The 17349-nt window shown below is 42.8% G+C and overlaps 1 protein-coding gene across 1 annotated transcript in view; it reads right to left on the reverse strand.

The window, feature by feature from the left end:
- mmrn2a (multimerin 2a) overlaps positions 1-17349 on the reverse strand; it is a 41190-nt gene that overhangs the window by 20605 nt on the left and 3236 nt on the right. Inside the window, exons 2-4 of the mRNA XM_046065381.1 lie at positions 7110-7232; positions 4523-4629; positions 3062-3127 (exon numbers count right to left, since the gene is read on the reverse strand). Coding sequence (XP_045921337.1) covers positions 3062-3127; positions 4523-4629; positions 7110-7232 — 296 coding nt within the window. The remainder of the gene's footprint in view (positions 1-3061; positions 3128-4522; positions 4630-7109; positions 7233-17349) is intronic.

Here is a 17349-nt window from a genome sequence, read left to right on the forward strand (position 1 = left end):
TTTTAAGCCTGTTTTTCACTAGACGGAAATTTGCATCCCAATAATATCGCAGTTAACGTGAACTACGGATGCACCTTGCTAGCCAAATTAGCTAGCTGCACCCTCTTGTCCAAATATGGTCGCGTCCTGCCACGAACCAAATTGTTCAAGTGTCACTGAGTGAAGCCCGGAGCGTATCCCAGCATGCACTGTGTTGGAAAGTGGAAAGAGACTGTGAAAAGAGAAAAAACAGAACAGAAAACACCAAGAAATGAGACAGTTCAGTCTTATCCTTCCTTCCTTCCTTCCTTCCTTCCTTCCTTCCTGACCGACTTCAACTCCGTTCAGTCCTTTAGGAACAGATTCATTGATTGTAACTTTCTACAGCCTCACAGTGTCATTTCAACTCAACATCTGAAGGTATCAAAACTATTTTAAATGTTTCAACTGCAAGATTTCAGCAGCATGTTTATGAAACCTCCCGATGTACAGGAGGTGGACACATTAATAGAAACACCTGTCCTGCCTGTGTTCAGGTTGTAAAGTTTAGTGTTTTTGTGTTGTTGAGGTGTTTGCGTTGGATTTTAAGGTGCTCCTGTTATTGTGTCTCTGCTGGGCTGCAGCTCTGTTGATGATTTAATTACATCGACTTCAGCTCGCAGGAAGTCGGTTCAATCGTAGGCGTGGTGGGAGCGGACTGTACCATGTTCGAGGTGTGTGTGTGTGTAACGGCCTCTTTGTTTGTCTTTCTTTGTTAAATCAGCCTCTAAAGGCCAAAGGTCTATTTTAGTCAGATTTTTTCCCACAAACATCGACTGTTTTGAGTTCTCAGTGCCACTCATGGTACAAATATTTCACGTTGTGTACACTGGACATATCCTGCAGTACTGCACTGTGGCTGAGTTCACCTTCAGTTTGCAACTCACTACTGGTTTTTCTGTTCAGAGTGCGTTGGTCAGCTTCAACGAGACCTTTTTACCAAACAAGTGAAACGCTCACATTTATCTTCAGCGCAGTGAGAAGTCTCCACACGCTGCACTGAAACAGGATGCGATGTCACAGGTCTGATATAAAGACATATTAAGCATCAGAAACAGCAAGAGCTGGACGCCAAACAGGACAACATTGACTGAAGTGAATGAGCGTTTGTGCCGTCCGCGGCACAAAATGAGTGGATGATGAATTTTAAATGGCTTTTCTAGAAAACCGCCCAAAAAGTTAAAACCTTTTTTATTGTTGTTTTGTGAGAAATGTTTACACATGTTATAATCATCAAGTCAGCTGTTAACTTTTAGGGCCTGTGTCCCTGTGAAGCGTATTTTTACTAGCTGAAAACAGCAGCTGCTCTTCTGGAAACGCCCAGCTGGGAGTGCCAGGGTGCGCTCTGAAGGCGCAGAGTTTTTTGCAAGTAGGCTACATAATTTTACTGAATGTAAAAATGTCACCACAAACTACCTCGGCGAGGAGGCACGTCGTTTCGTCCTGCCCCTGCTGCGCTGTGATTGGACGGCTTGTGATTAGATCACTGCGTTTTCCTCGGCAACCGGGGAAAAAAGCGGTAAGCGCGGAATAGGTGCATTTAGTGCATCCTGAGGGGAACGTAAAGGTCCGAACCGCATTTCATGCCAACTCCTAAAATACCTCGAGGGTCAGAATACACAGCACCTCTACGACACGTGCTGTCATCAAGGGTCAAAACATGAAAACACCGTTCATCCACCTCCCGACATCTGAACATCTGGGCTCAAGGTAAAACAAACAGACCCTTTTACGACCGATACAAGCCTCCTGCCTACTCTCGGCCCTCGGCTTGTCGCTCTTCCTTTACTTCTTCAGGTCACAGCAACATTAGTTTCAACCACCGTCAGGCTGCTGTGACCTCTGACCTCTTCTTACAGTGTTGAACAGAATGGCTGAAGGCCTCTGATAACAAACCTCAATCAGGACGCTGACGCACTCCCCCTCCTTTAGTGTGTGAGTCGCTGCTTGTTTACAGGCCGAGGATGTGTGTTGGGGGGGGGGGGGGGGGGAGCAGGAGCAGCTCACCCACACCCTCTTCCCCAGAGGAGGTGGGGAGGTTGGACCTCCTCCTGACCTGAGGGTTTATTGAAGGTGAGCGTCACTCAGCACTTCACAGCTTCCTCACTTTGTTAAAGAGGCAGGAATGAGTCAGGCTGACACCGTTAACATCGAGACTGAAGGGTGTGTGTTCCCAAACAAAGAATAAAGAATTTTTAAAGGCAGGATCATGTTTGACTGGTCTGTGCCAAACATAATCGTTGAAACTTGAACACCATCAGCTCTCTGCTGCTCAGACCATCAGGGTGAAAGTTCGGATCAGGTTCAGTGTGTGTCTTTGTGTTCAGAGTGGTGGGGTCACCAGGGCTCAGATTCAGGGTATGTGGCAAAACACTTTGCTCACGAGACGCGATGATGCACGATGTAATAACAAATTATTCATAATTCTAAATAATAAATAAAATTCAAGGGGCAGGTGACAAATATAAATGCAGTTTTTTTCTCAAGCAATTTCATTTGTTATATAACGTTTCTTGCTGCAAGCTATTTTTCAGAACATATTTTTAAAAAATGGACATGTCCCCAGCGTCCCCAGTGTAATGACACATGGCTCACTATCTGAAGAGCCAAGATGGCGCCGGCTGTGGGCAACGCTCATCTCCCTTCTCTCCCATTCGGCCTCACTCGCACCTCGTTTTCTTATGTTTATATTTGTTAATTATTCTAATTTGGTTCCTTAGATACCCTCGTTATATTCTACCCTCACTAACGCCGGTGGTTCGGTAGTACTACCCTCTACCTAAAGTGTTTTGCACTGTAACTTACACATATTGTACATACTGTAAATGTGTGTATAATATATATATATACACACATTTATCATTCTGTGTTATATCATTCTTCTAAATTAAATGTAGTTTCCCTTTTTATTTCTATCTTTAATGCTGCTTTTATTGTATTTATTAACTCTTCTCTAATTTATTGTTTTATTTTATTCGAATGTAAAATATGTACTGTATGACGAAACTCGACATGCGCGTGCAGGTGAGCAGCGTCATCGTACCTGTTCTCGCCGTTTCAGATCGTCCACCCAGAGCCGAGCTTCCAGAATCCAGCTGCGCGTCAGGGACTGTCAGAGACAAACACATCAGGACATTTATTTATTCAGATTCTGGCGCTTTACATCTTGGTTTGTCTCACTTCAACAACCTAAGTGGTTTTAAAAAAAAAAAACACCCTCATCGAGCGAGAGGAAAACTCTCTGACTCATGGTGGGAAAAAGATCGATACACTTTGAGTTTTGGCGCAAACAAGAGGAGAGAGGATGTCCTCCTTCAGACATCTGGTAAACACTGCACCCTAACACACACAGTCTGGACTAAATTAAACCCCTGATACCAAAGCTGGGCTGGTTTTCTAAAAGGACATTTAAAAATAGACCCCAGTGGAGAAAAATAGAATGACTGGGGTAAAAAACGATGATCCAGACTGAGCTGGTACGCAGCACTTTTCCCCACACACATATCTGTATTTAGTGTAATCTACAAGTTGAACTGACCAATCAGTGTTGGAGGCCTTAGCCCTGAGATGCTTCTGTAACACGTCCACAGAAGCAGGTTTTGACGATGGAGAAGGATGTGTGGAATGAACCAATCGACATCTCTCCCTTTGCTGCATCGAATTACATCCTTTTTTTTTTTTTTAAGTGTCCAACGTGAGCCCGACATTGTGATAAATCAGTGGAGAACTGTGAAAGAGCTGGAGTCATGACGTGGTTAGCTATGCTTGTGCATAAAGACTGGAAGCAGGGAGAAACATCTAGCCTGGCTCTGTCCAAAGATCGACAATATTCTCGGTGAACAACAGTGTGTCATCCAACCGGCACGTCTGTGCAAACCCTCTGCTGTGGTTCTCAACCGTTTTCTGTCAGGTCCCCCTTCAGAAGCACCACCGACCTCAGCAAGAAGATTTCTCTTCTGCATCAGTCATTAATAACGATACGAGCGATTGATCCAGATTAGCAAAACAGCCTTGTTAGCATCAGATCCCTTTGTTTGAAAACCACCACATCCATCATATTCATGCAACCAGAGCAGTGGCTCTACGGGGACCTCTGCTCTAGCTGAACAAATGCTCATATTAGCACATATACACGTGTGTTTGCTGCGTCAGCACTGTTCAGCCTGGTGGAAAAGACAAACTCTTAAACACCAATAAAAAACCATAAATACGTGACGCCAGCTGATGAGCTGAAAGTGGAACAGTTCTGCTGCACATCAATTTAAAAAAGTAATGAGATTACAGTCATTTGTTAAGAGGAGAGGCTGTCTGCGCCTGCCTCCAAGTTTTTACAGGTGCAAAGTTTCACCCCGCGAGGTCTTCGTCAGACAGACATCTTGTTCACGTTTCCTGGAAACGACGTTGCACAATAAGTACTTGGAGATGTCGCTATGTGGACAGCTTCTCCTTCTTCCTAGCTGCTGTTGGAGGTTCACCCTTTTCACGGTAACTTCTGCAGACCCACCTGTGTCCTCACAGTTGTTTCCTCCGTGTCCCGGACAGCAGCGCCACAGCAGGGCGGTGAAGGTCTTCTGCTTCTGCCTGTACACCGGCCGGGTGGCCAGCTTGTACCTGCACACACGAAACACACACACCTGAAGTTCGATGAGGGAAAAGTCGACGGGGATCTGCTCTCGGATCAGTTCTGCTCTGCTGTCAGGTCAGAATGAAATCAAACTTAAACTTTCCAGGAAGTGAGGTCAGACAGTGTGGATTTCAGCTCAGCTGTTATCTGATGGTTTCCACAGAGGGCAGTTTGTACAAAGTCCTCCACATGTCCGTCTTCAGCTGAAGGTACCGCAGGAACATGTGGGAAATCTAATTTACAGTAAATGAGGTTTTTAAATGAAAGCAGCAGGATGTCTGACTCTTGATCAGGTTTCAGGAAAAGCTCCAGTTTCTTAGTTTGCTAGTTTAATAACTGTTCCTGTCAGTTGTGAGAACATTTCACTCAGCAGCTGTTAGACTTCAGCTGTACGTCCAAGCTCTTCTGCAGCACATTGGCTTTACTCACCAAACCTTTTACTTTCCCTCCGTTAATACTTACAGACAGGTTTTTTTCTAAGCAGAGCTGAAGCTTTTACAATTACACTATGAGTATTTTTAGACTCAGTATTTTGGAATTAGGCTACTTTTGTGCCACACAAAACATGAATAAGTGATTCACAATGTTCCCACAGTGAGTTTATTCCTGGCTGTGTTGGACGTGTTGATCCAGCATTCAGGTCCACTGGTTCACAACCCTTTTCTCTTGTGACCCATAAAAATGAAGCAACTGTGAGTCGTGACCCCTCAACAGTCCTGAACAGGCAAAGGTATCCAGAACTTCACTGGAACAAAATTAGAGAAGAGGCTGAAAAATAAATATCATGTTGTGTAATAGAATTTTTTTGAAAACATAATTGAGCCTTTAACCGAAATAAAACATCCGTCACACCTCACACTGTCGGCCCACTTGTGCTCGCTCATCAGGCCTCTTTGTTTCAGTCAGTTTATGATCTGATGCATCTGTTTATAAGACTTTCTGCAGTTTATTTAAAATCCTGGATACTTCCTGAGTGCTTTAACTAGAGTTCAAGTTATTCCCATTAACAAACTCAATCCAGCTGTATCTTCCACATCACTGGGATAAACTCTCCCGACTGCTCACGTTGATGTTTTGGATGTAAAGCTGTGCAGCACCGACTGACCTGCGTAAATCAGACTTTATTCATCCTGGTTCGGCAGAGTCGGGGGCTCTCCAGGTGTTTTAGGGGGCTTTCACACCTACGTCGTTTTGTCCGGACTTTCTGACTTTTCAGTTTGGTCCGAACCAAAATTGCACGTGTGAAACCTCCCACGGACCACAGTCCGGACCAAACAGACGAAATTTGGGCCGACCAAAAGAAGAAGTCTCGGTCCGGATCAAACTGAACCACGGTTCGGTTCGTTCCTGGTGTGAAAGCATTTTTTTGGATGGTTCGGACTTTCAGAAGATTTACAGGAAGTTTGGCGGTTGACGTGTAAACCAATGATAATAATAATAATAGTATAGTGGCAAATATGCATATGTTCATTTTTTATTCATTCATTCTTGTCAAAGATAGCCGCTGAGCTGTTTAATAAACCAATCAATGTCCAGTACAGGGAGACGCAGCCCACATAGAGGATGACAACAGGACGCAAGTGTGATCATGTAAAGTCCTTTAGTGCGGTCGCAGAATTGCAGTGAAACCAAACCAAAACTAAGCGAATGTATCAAAACATGAGCTTTGGTTCGGATCTCGGTGACGACTTTCCTTAGAGAGCAGGTGAACTCACGGCCCATTATCCAATGAGGACTTGACACTTAATAACATGGCTCGCCTGTGGAGGATGCTGCACTTCTAAAGCAGACATTTCAAAATAAAAGTACCCAGCAGAATGTATCTGAAGTCGCCTGCCTGTAACTCCGCTGGCCTTTAAGGGAAATTAAAGCTTTAATAATTAAACAGACTTGACTGAATCTGATCACTTGACTTCTCTTCACTAACAGCCAGAAGCAGCTGTGGCTCTGCATTATATTTCATTCTCATTTACGTGTTCTTAGGTGGTAGGTGGTGGCTTAAAGATACATTATGTATAACGTACACTTAAGTACAGGACTCTCAACAGACATGATTACAAGTCAGCAAGCTGAAGAATATATCAAGGATTAAAGCACTCAGCAGGACCTGGAAAAACTTATCCATGCATTTATCTTCAGTCGTCTCGACTACTGTAACAGTGTCCTTACAGGGCTCCCTAAGAAATCCATCAGACAGCTGCAGCTGATTCAGAACGCTGCTGCTCGAGTCCTCACTAAGACCAAAAAGGTGGATCACATCACTCCAGTTCTGAGGTCTTTACACTGGCTTCCTGTCTGTCAGAGAACTGGTTTTAAAAATATTACTGGTGGTTTATAAAACACTGAATGGTTTAGCCAAAATACATTTCTGATCTTCTGCTTCGTTATGAACCATCCAGACCTCTCAGCTCGTCTGGGATCAGGTCCCCAGACTTTTAATCCACCTCTCTTATTGTTGTGTACTCACATGACCAATTCACAGTCGGGCGTCCCGCTCGGACACGGACTCCGAGACTTGATGGTGTACTTCTCTGTTCCGCACTCCATGGCCACGGTAACCACGCGGTTCTGCACGAACGCACACCAGTTCCTGCACAACACAGACACACAGAGTCAGGATAGGAAGACGGATCACGAGCTCATTTTGAAGGTCTCGAGGACACACACACATATGCTGAGTCTTTGACTGCTGTTTGTTTGTTTGTTGCTGCCTCCGTCCTGTTTGGGGTCGGAGGTCAAACACCGTGTCGTCTCCTCACTGACCACCAACAGCTAACCTGTTACCTTTGGACAGAGTCAGGCTAGCTGTTTCCAGTCTTTATGCTAAGCTAAGCTAATGAGCACGGTATCAATCTGAACATCTAACTCTCAGCATGAAAGAGAAGAAGTGTATTTTAAAAAACTATTCCTTTAGCAGACCTTCTGTAATGCTACAAGACTTTTGGCCTTGACTACAGTGCACACGCACAACTAAAGAACAGAGAGGAGCAATGTTTTTGCTTTTTGTAATTTGGCTGAATGGATCATTTAAAGTGCAAATAACAAACTTTTTATCTGATCAGAGCTGCCGTATGAGTCACTGCATCTGACAGCTGGAAAGAGCAGCTCACAGAAAGCTCAACATGGCTGATCCATCACGGAAAGTTTGAACATCTGAGATCCTGGCAGCTGAACAAACTTTACACGATGAGGACCATGCCATGTGGACAAAAGCTCCAGAAACGGCGTGCATCTATCAACTACAACTCCCAGAGTTCTTAGACGCACACTAAGATCTTTTATTCACAGTAGATGTAGAGAAAAATGGATGTTCTGTAAACTTTAAGCCTGGTATATTTTTCTTCCTGTCAACAAATCTCATGTTGAGAGTCAAACCAACAACATGTCAGTCCGTCTCTCACTTTGACTTCCTGTCTGTGGCTCTCAGCTCTGAGCCCATTTGTTCCTCCTGAAGACGTTAATCTTTAAAAACTCCTCACAGATTTATAGATTTATGTTCAAAAAGGCTCAGTAATTTCCTCAAACAGCTGCTCGCTTTAGTTAGGGTTAAAAGGCGTCAGGTGAGGCGTGTTTGGTGCGAGTGGCGGGATCAACCTGCTTCAGCTGTGCCACAGCCTGACGATGGATGAATTCATCTGACCGTCTGATGGCTGTTCAGGAGCGGCTGATCGGTCCTCATTCCTCCCCGTACACTGCACGGCGCACGACAAACCTGAAATTCGGCCCGACTCTGAGTCGTGCGTCTCGAAATTCGGTTCAGAAACAGGCTCAAATTGCAAAGTGAAGCCCAGCTTTAATCACGTCCTGCGAAGTTTTCTTCCTAATGAGAAAAGATTTTTTACATGGTACGGGACATTTAAAGCGTCATCGTGTGGTTTGAGTAGCTTTACAATCATAATATGAGGTGCTGTCTCTCAGTTAGGATGCTTCTGTAATACCTTAAATTCTGTCCGGAGATAAGTCAGGATTTATTCCTAAACATGTTTCTGTAACACGACAACTCCAACATGTCTTTGTAGCTCCAAACAGACTATCAGTCCTGGATGCAGACGTGTAAAAGACCTCCATGGGAGCGGGACCCTCAGCAGGTTATGTAAGAAGAATGTTGAACGTAATAAAGAAAAATCCCCTGTGGGCTCATCGCAGAGGTTCAGCAGAGTCACGAGTCAACATATTCTCATCACATGTGGACTCTTGGTTTTTAACGCCCTGGGTACCCCTTTTGCATCATTTTTCAAGATTTAGGGCTCCACGGCAACAATAAATATGCAACGTCCGGTTAGACTTTCAAAAGAAGTACTGCACTGTGGTTCGGTGTAGGCACCAAAAGTACTTGGTTAGGTTTAGAAAAAGATCATTTGGGTTACTAGCCTCAGTTAACTTACGTAAGTTAAGTAATGTTACTTACACAACTTACGTAACCTAAATAAAAAAATTCAATGTTGACTTTTTGTTTCCCCCATGGGAACCAAACACCAGTCTCCTGACTGAAAGTGCAGTTTCGGGCTCACCACCTCCTTACTCTGACTCTACTGTTAAATATCCTGCACCTACTTACCTTTAGCGTTAAAAAAATGCCACTACGGGGTTTCCCCCAGTGTGTTAAACTATGCCGCCCAGTGCGTTACAAACTGATGCCAGCGCCTGCGCGAAGTGGTGAACGGTGTCTGACAGCGCCATGGCTAGCTAACCATGATGGACACAGGAAGTCTCACGCACAATGCAAACATAGATACAGGTGACACAGTTTACAGTTCTTGTTAGAAGGTCTGAGAAGGGAAGGACACAGCCATGAGTTTAGGAATCGGCTCTATAACAGGAAGATTTGCTCCCGTCTTTGACACCTAAGACAGACACGCAGTCAGAACATGTTTCTGCAATGAAGCCTCAGGATTTTAAATGTGCCTTCCCCCTTCTTTTCAGCTGTGCCCCAGTCTGTGTGTGTGTTTACTGTGATGTTGATGTTGGACTGTTTGTCTCACTACTTCCTGTCTGTGCCAACAACAGCTCCGAGAGTTCAGCTGCACTGTTTCATGTTTCACAATCGTTCCTGTGTTTCTGGAAGTGCCTCTTTATACAAACATGTTCCTCGTTGAATAAGCAAACGCAGGCCATTATCTCACATTTGATTTGCAGATTCAAATCCCTCTCTTTTCCTGTAAAATATTCAAATATTTCAAGTACACATAAATGTATCCCCCTCCCTCCTGATCTAACGTCGTGGGTGAAGGCCAACAGTCCTCTGCAGCACTGCCAACCAGTTTTATGTTGATAATGTTGTTGTGGACCGGGAGGAGAAAAGGTTCTTCACATGCAATCAGTGCGTACACTGGAGGATGAAGTCACCCAGGAGGTCTCCCATAAGTCTGTTTGTGGGTTCTCGTGCACGTTCACAAATCATGAAAGAGAGCAACATCTTTACTCGCTCTGTGATTCACTTTCTTAATAAATAAAACAAACACCGTTACCTTAATTAAAAATCACTATATGGCGTTTGTGGCGTGACAGAGCGATGAGGACAAATGCAACAAAAGCTGCACCAACTTATATAAACTTTATTTAATCAGGAGGTCTCGAGAGAGACTCGGAACAAGAAACTTTCAGACAACAGCAGACAATAACAACACCAAACAACGACAATAGACCAACAACAAGAGTCATTAAAACATCAGAAAAGCTTGAGGGCAGTTTGCAGTTCACATAAAAAGGTGCAGAGTCCCTTAAACTACCAAGATCAGTGCGCATGTTCAGTATCTGAGGTGACATCGTGCAGATTTAACAGTTTTAGAGATAAATATCATGAGATGAACTGAAGAAGAGCATACCGAGAGCAGTTATGAGTGAAATGTGGTTTAGCTGCTGCAACGAGCTACTAAATAAAACACAGCCTTACATGAGAAGCCTCGTTTGATTTTAAATCTTTGAGTCACATGTTGAATATGCATTTTGAATGACCCGTCTCTTCGGTTTGTACCATTTCAAGTTTAACGTCAGGACAGTCAGAGACGCAGGGGGATGCACTTGGTCTAATCGACATTTAAGTAAGTACTGAATACTGTTACCAATGATGTTATTTACTGTGCACAAAAAGACCAGAAACCGTCTCTAATCCTGATGCCGGCTCCAGTCTGAGAGCTGATTTCAGGATCGATATTCTTGACAGGTCGCACTTTTTAACCATCAATGTGACAGAATATTTCACAGTACTGCAGATGAAGAATCTTGCATATTTATTTCTTGCAAAAATAAAAAAAAAGAGTGCAACTTGGGCAGCGACCAGCAGAAGTGCCACTAACTGTAGAGCCGTCTCAAGAATCAACATCTTAAATCTGGTGGGATTATCATACAGTAATAAAATCCGTTGTTCCCACATGTGACAAACTCCTCTGACTCAGAAAAGCCCCGTGTCATTTCCTGTGGCGAGCTGTGACATCACTGAGGGTCGTCACCGGAAACACAAACACACACACACACACACACACACACACACACACATAGCTTTGGACAGGAAGTTCCTCCTCATCCTGAGCTGCTGTAACACACAGTTAACCTACACATGTACAAAACACACACACACACACACACACACACACACACAGACAGCATTTATCTGACAGCTTCAGTTACTTTACAAAGTCAGATTTTTACACACGAAACGCATGAAGAGTTTATAAAATATGATGTTTTGTTATAAATTAAACTCCCAAACAGGTGACAGGATTAGTCGGGTGCCAGAAAATGAATTGGTTATTTTTCATGAGAACAGATTTAATATTGCATTGGTTCACAAATGTCAAGATCTGCTGCTTTAATTATCTTAACAATTTAAATGTTTGTTATAATGTTGAGGTTTGGACTGCTCAAGCATTGATTTCACTACTTTCAGAATATTTACAAATAATCAATCGATTCATGGAGGAAATAATTATCAGATTGATCCAGACTGAAAAGAATCATCAGCTGCAGTCTGAAACTAAACAGTTCAGAATGAGCTGCAGCAGCAACATCCTGCTTTAAATTAATGCATGAATAATCTCTCATTATATAATACAGACTAGTATCAAAGTCGCAGGACATTTTTCTTTCTGTTTTGAGTACTTTTACTTTCAATACTTTAAGTAAATTTTCGATGCAGACCTTTTACTTGTAAAGGAGTACTTTTACAGTTAGGTTTGATGCTTAGCAGCTAGCTTAGCTCAATGTCGATATTTAAATCTGTGCATCAGAGAGCCTCCAGCTGTGACGGCAGAACTGCAGAATAAAGGTGTGTTCAGGTGAAGATTATCGTAGCAGAAGTTAGCTGTCAAGCTCGCAACATTAACTCACCAATAAACTAAAAACATTTAGTGCACGGTGGCTTTTTACAACTTCTTCTACTCTGGAAACGACACGACGAGACCTCTGAGAGGGAATCAGAACAGGAAAATTGCAGCCGCACAGATAAACAACGAGCTGAAAGTCACTATGAAGATTCAGCTGTTTGTTCTCAACCAGAGACAACAACTCACTGTCAGATTATAAGCTGTTTTGACTCAGTGCTGTCCGACTTGTAGTCTACAGGTTTTGTTGTATCCAAACACACCTTCCGCAGCCCAGTGAGCTTTCATGCACAAGTGAGTTTGAAAACATCCACAGTGGGCTGAGAGGAGATTTGGGGATTTGAGTGAGCTGGAACAACATCAGAGAATAAATCTTTAATCTTCGCCTTCAGGTTCATTTGTCCTGTCAGACTAAACTCCAAATGACATCAAATAAAGCTTTTCTCTTTCTGGTCTTCTTTTGTCCTTCACGTGATGCGGCCTAATCTCAGATATTTCCTCCTCTCTCCTCATTTTAAAAACATTTCCAAAGCTCCCGTGGTTCCAGTGGTGTAAAGCAGTGTCTGTTTGCAGATTAGGGAGTTTCATTCAGTGAAGTGAGAACTGATAGCATCAGGTCAGTGACGAGATGTCCTCAGAAGATGATGTTTAATTCATTCCAGGAGTTACTTTTGTGATGAATGATTGTAATTTCCTGGAATTGAGACTTGCCTACATTACCCAGCATGCATTCAACCCCCCCCCAGAAAACCTGTTGGACTTTTATCAGAGGATGAATGTTCTTTCAGGGTAAAAAAAAGTAAGAAATAAAGGAACACTGTGCTGTTTCTGCGAGCAACATCTGTAAAATAAGCAAAAAGACTTTTAATATATATTCTAAAATAAAATAATCATAATTTTAGACATTTTTCAACTCTTTGTTTTTGTTTTTTTGTGTCTTAATGGTCGTTTAACTTTCCAGCAAAAAGCAAAAACATTCCTTCCACCGATGGGAGGTTCATTCAAATGAGGCAGTGCAGAGAGAGCTGCTGGGATTTTGGGGGGAAGATGTGTTTTATCAGCTCACTCAGCTGCCACTTTGGGGCGAACTAAATATTTAGAGCAAATGTGCAGCAATGACAGAATACTGCTTATAATATAAATAAAGTATATTAATGAATCACTCTTCAGCAACAAGATGAGTTTAAATTGGCAATGTTTAAAGCAGGAACGTCAGTAAATCTGTTTCTAAATTAATGTTTTATTCTTCCAGCTGGATCCTCAGCTGGAAGAAAAGTTTCTCCTCCAGTTCATTAAATCCCTGCAGACAGGTGCTGATAAATCTGCAGCCTCTGATTCTTCTCCCACACCAAAGTCATGAGCCTTATCCACTGCGACGCAGGATTAAGAGCATCGGATACCTACAGCGGCTCCCTTACGTTCAAGATGGCAGCGAGGATGAGAATTATTCATGTTGTAACTTTAGTGGATCATAACGTATCAGGTATAGAATTAATGTGCAGATGCTCCAAGAGCAAACTTATATTTTTCCATAGAAAAATGTGGCCTGCACCGGACGGTAGGTATTGCTTTTAGCCTCGCCGATGCCTTTTGCCATGTCGTAATGCGTATCGTAAAATGGCGATGACTGTTAACGGTCTGTACTGAGGAGTGAAAAGTCAGCAGTCAAAACCAGGAGAGCTCTTTGAGCATTCAGTGCACAAAAAATGATCTGCTGATGGGTCCAGTAGTCTGGAGATTAGCTGCACACACACACACACGACCAAAAGCACGACCCTCTCCAGGTGCAATGACAAAACATCACAAAATAACTGCTGGATTGTGTTAAAGGCGTCAGACTGAAGAGATGTAACCTTGTAAAAGAGAGTAAATTGGATTTTCTTTGAGTTCACTTCTTTCCAACACAAATATCCAGTCATTTGGTTTCATTTTGTGCTGTCAGTCATTCTGTAAGAGGAGGCGGCGCTTCTCATTTTTAACCAAGGATCCTAAAATCTGAACTGAAGACATCTCTTCTTTATTTGGCCTGAGCCTCAAAGTGTCACAGCTGTGGTCCGTCAAACTGTCACGTTCTTTAGCTGCTTTCAGTTTGTCCTGGTTGGATTTGTTTTGGTGAGCGTTCAAGAAAGAGATCAGTGTTTCAGAGCGAGACCTTGACCCGTCCTGAGAGAGACGGAGGAAAACAAGCTGTAGGGTTTCTGCTGCAGGTCCAAGAGTTCAGTTTCAGATCTGAAAGATGTTTGTGAAGCAGCCAAAGCCTGAATAATGAGACTGCAGAACAGAAGAGGGATCAGCAGGTTTCATCCAGAGACCAGCAGTTTTTTCTTTCCCCAGTTTGTTTCCACAGAGCTCAGAAGGTGTCACGAAGAATTTTAAATATAAAATTCAAGCAGATGAAGTAATAAATCCTGCTCACAGACGAATAAATAGGTTGTGTTGATGAACTATGATTCATGTTATCAAATTGACCCTTCGCTAAGCCACGCCCCCCTTAGTTACTGTTGCTAAGTCAGACTTTAATCACGGCGCCGCCACTGTCTGTTACCGCGCTCCCCACAGAAATATTGTCTAATTTGTTGGAAAAAGCGATCCCAGAAAGAGAAACATTTGAAGGTTGTATTCAGGCTAATAGTAAAAGTGAACCACTGTATTATTATTGACATGTAAAAAGTGGGTGATATTAGGGATCAACAGTGTTCCTGTACAGCTGGTAGGTCTCTGTTCACTATAACAATCATTAAAAAGCAGAACAGCGGGACTTTATTACGTTACATTCAGTAGGAAGCTAACTAACATCACATTAGGAACAATCCACAGCCGACATTTTTCTGGATTTGTTTTAGGTTTTGGAAGGAGAATAAATCGTACTTCTCCTTTCAGCCTCTCTGGGTAGCGACTGTAACTACGACAAGACAGACGCCGCAGGAACAGCGTTTGACCAGGTCTTAGATAAATACAGCCAGAAAAAGATAGAAAACGACTCTTTTTGCATCAGAGTGAATGGAGCGCAGTGTCTCCTCTGTTAGAGCGAGACCTACACTGCGCTATGATTGGCCAACTCCGTATTGGAGGCGTGGCTTAGCGAAGTGTCAATTATGTAATTTCTCTGCAGGTGTCACAGAGAAAGAATAAATTCATGAGCTCCAATGAATGAATCATGTGTCTCCATACGTTCGCAGTGTTGTTCTATATTATCTTTTCTTTTTACTTTCACTTGCATTCGGTGACCTCGTACTTCTCTGTGTATCGAAAAGGCCGATTTGTACGTCTGCTTCGAGTCTACGCCACATCCGACTCAGGAATTACACCACCAAAACGCTAATGGGCGGTGGGGTTTCTATGTTTCACTGTGTTGAGTTTCTTCTTCTTTGTATCACTCCCCCCAGGATTTCACGATGTCGCGATCACAGCTACTAACACAAATTCAACAAATCCCTGTGAATTCAGCGCAACTTTAGTTTAACATGGCGACACATTTTGAAGTTCTCAGGGAAGATATTTTGATGCTCCCTCATGGATAAAATGGGCTGAAGTGACACCAGAACTTTCCAGGGTCTGATCCACAAGTAAGAAAACCTTTCAACAAATCTAATAACTAAAACCCAGTTTAGATCAGGACAGTAGTTTAAAAAAAAAAGAGGTGCAGTCTGGTTAGTTCATGTATGCTCTCTATAGCTTTTAATCCTTTGGGTACTCAGTTTGAATCAAGGATGCACTTCCTGTCTTCTTCAGCTCCTCCCAGACCTTATCTGACCGTCAGAACTTATCAACCTGCCTGATGATCAATCTGATAACAAACGCTGTCTTTAAATCCGTCTCCAGGAGCGTCGTCCTTTAATCTGCCAGCTGTGGGCCTCCTGATAACGGCTGAATGAGCCGTAAATGATGCCTTCATGGTCACGTTATCTGCACGCTCAGAGAGCTGTGATCTGAAGGTGTCTGCCCACTGCTGCTCTTCTTCTTCTTCTTCAGTCAAACAGCGGCGGCGTGTGAGCACCTGGAGATTAAGACTGCAGAGGGAATTAACAGGATTTTAGTGAGGCCTTTTATTGAAGCAGGTCACGACACCGAGATATCTTCCTCTCAGCCTGGAAGGCCACCATGACGAAAAGGAAGAAGCGCAGAGACAGGAAGACTTAGGGCCCGATTTACTAACACCCCGAATAAAGTTAACAAAAGTGCGTGTGTATTCTACAATATTGCACGTGTATTTTTAGTACATGTTAAGGGTCATAAACTAAGAATTATTGTGTAGATGACAATAGGAGCAAACACAACGGAGGTGGCAGTATTTAAATGAGGGGTTTGCGTGTTTTAATGGTTCCCGCCATGGAGAGTTGGGAGGGAAGAAAGCAGCCACAGCGTAAAAACCTTGGTTTGTTTTATTCAGTGCGTGCAGAGTATGTGGAAATGTAGTACTTGGGACAGGAAACCCCAGCAGAAACAGCTACAGTATGCTGGAATGACCCGTTAGGAAATGTGGGGTTGCAAGAAGTTTGGGCATCGCAGAAACTCCTTCTTGTAACGGGCTCCAAATCAGCCCTTAGGTCAGCAAACAGCTCCAACATGGCACGGTTGGAGAGGCGTGATGTGTGCGTTATGCGTTCCTCAGTCATGCCACAAATATTGACACGAAGGGAAAAAACCCTTTCAACAGTACTGCCAAAGCTTCAAGGAAAATACAAAAGAACAATTCAATCCTACAGTTAAATAAATCAAATCAAATAATTTTATTTCTATATATTAGGAATAGAATAATATTGTCTAATATTTTTAATTTCTCTACCTCTTCTTTCATTACAGCTGTGTCTCCTTCTCGCAACAATAACAGCAGCCATCTCTGCAACACTTTGCACCTTCCTTTCAAACGTATTAAATACAGATGCTGTCGCACTCACATTAAATTGCGTTTAGGCTTGTTAGATCACACTGTGTGTAGTAAATAAATGTATTTGCATGTTACCCTCCCAAAACTTTGCACAATAACATTGAAACACTCCAAATTTCATTTTCATGAAGGCAAAAGTAGTAATTGAACAACAGGTGCTCTCTTGCACTTCTGAAAGACGTCATTCTGCTGCACAACGTTAGCAGCTTACACGTTAATTTGCTGGTGATATCAAGTTTGCACACGTTTTTACTCACACAGACCTTTAGTGAATCTGACCCTTTAGTATATACTTAAAAATAAGAGCACATAGATGTTTCTCCATTTGTCTTTATCTCTCTGCAGAAGGTTTCAAGTTGATTTCATAGAAATGAAGAGAAACCAATGGGAAGGAAATCGATCTAAAAACTAATGATGTGGAAAATGATCAGCTGGATTTGTAGAAGTAAACGGACTAAAACACCAGAATGCTCCTTTAAGTTCCTCTGAAACTTTAGATG

Source organism: Micropterus dolomieu, linkage group LG12 (assembly GCF_021292245.1).
Source record: "Micropterus dolomieu isolate WLL.071019.BEF.003 ecotype Adirondacks linkage group LG12, ASM2129224v1, whole genome shotgun sequence".
Taxonomy (NCBI): Eukaryota; Metazoa; Chordata; class Actinopteri; order Centrarchiformes; family Centrarchidae; genus Micropterus; species Micropterus dolomieu.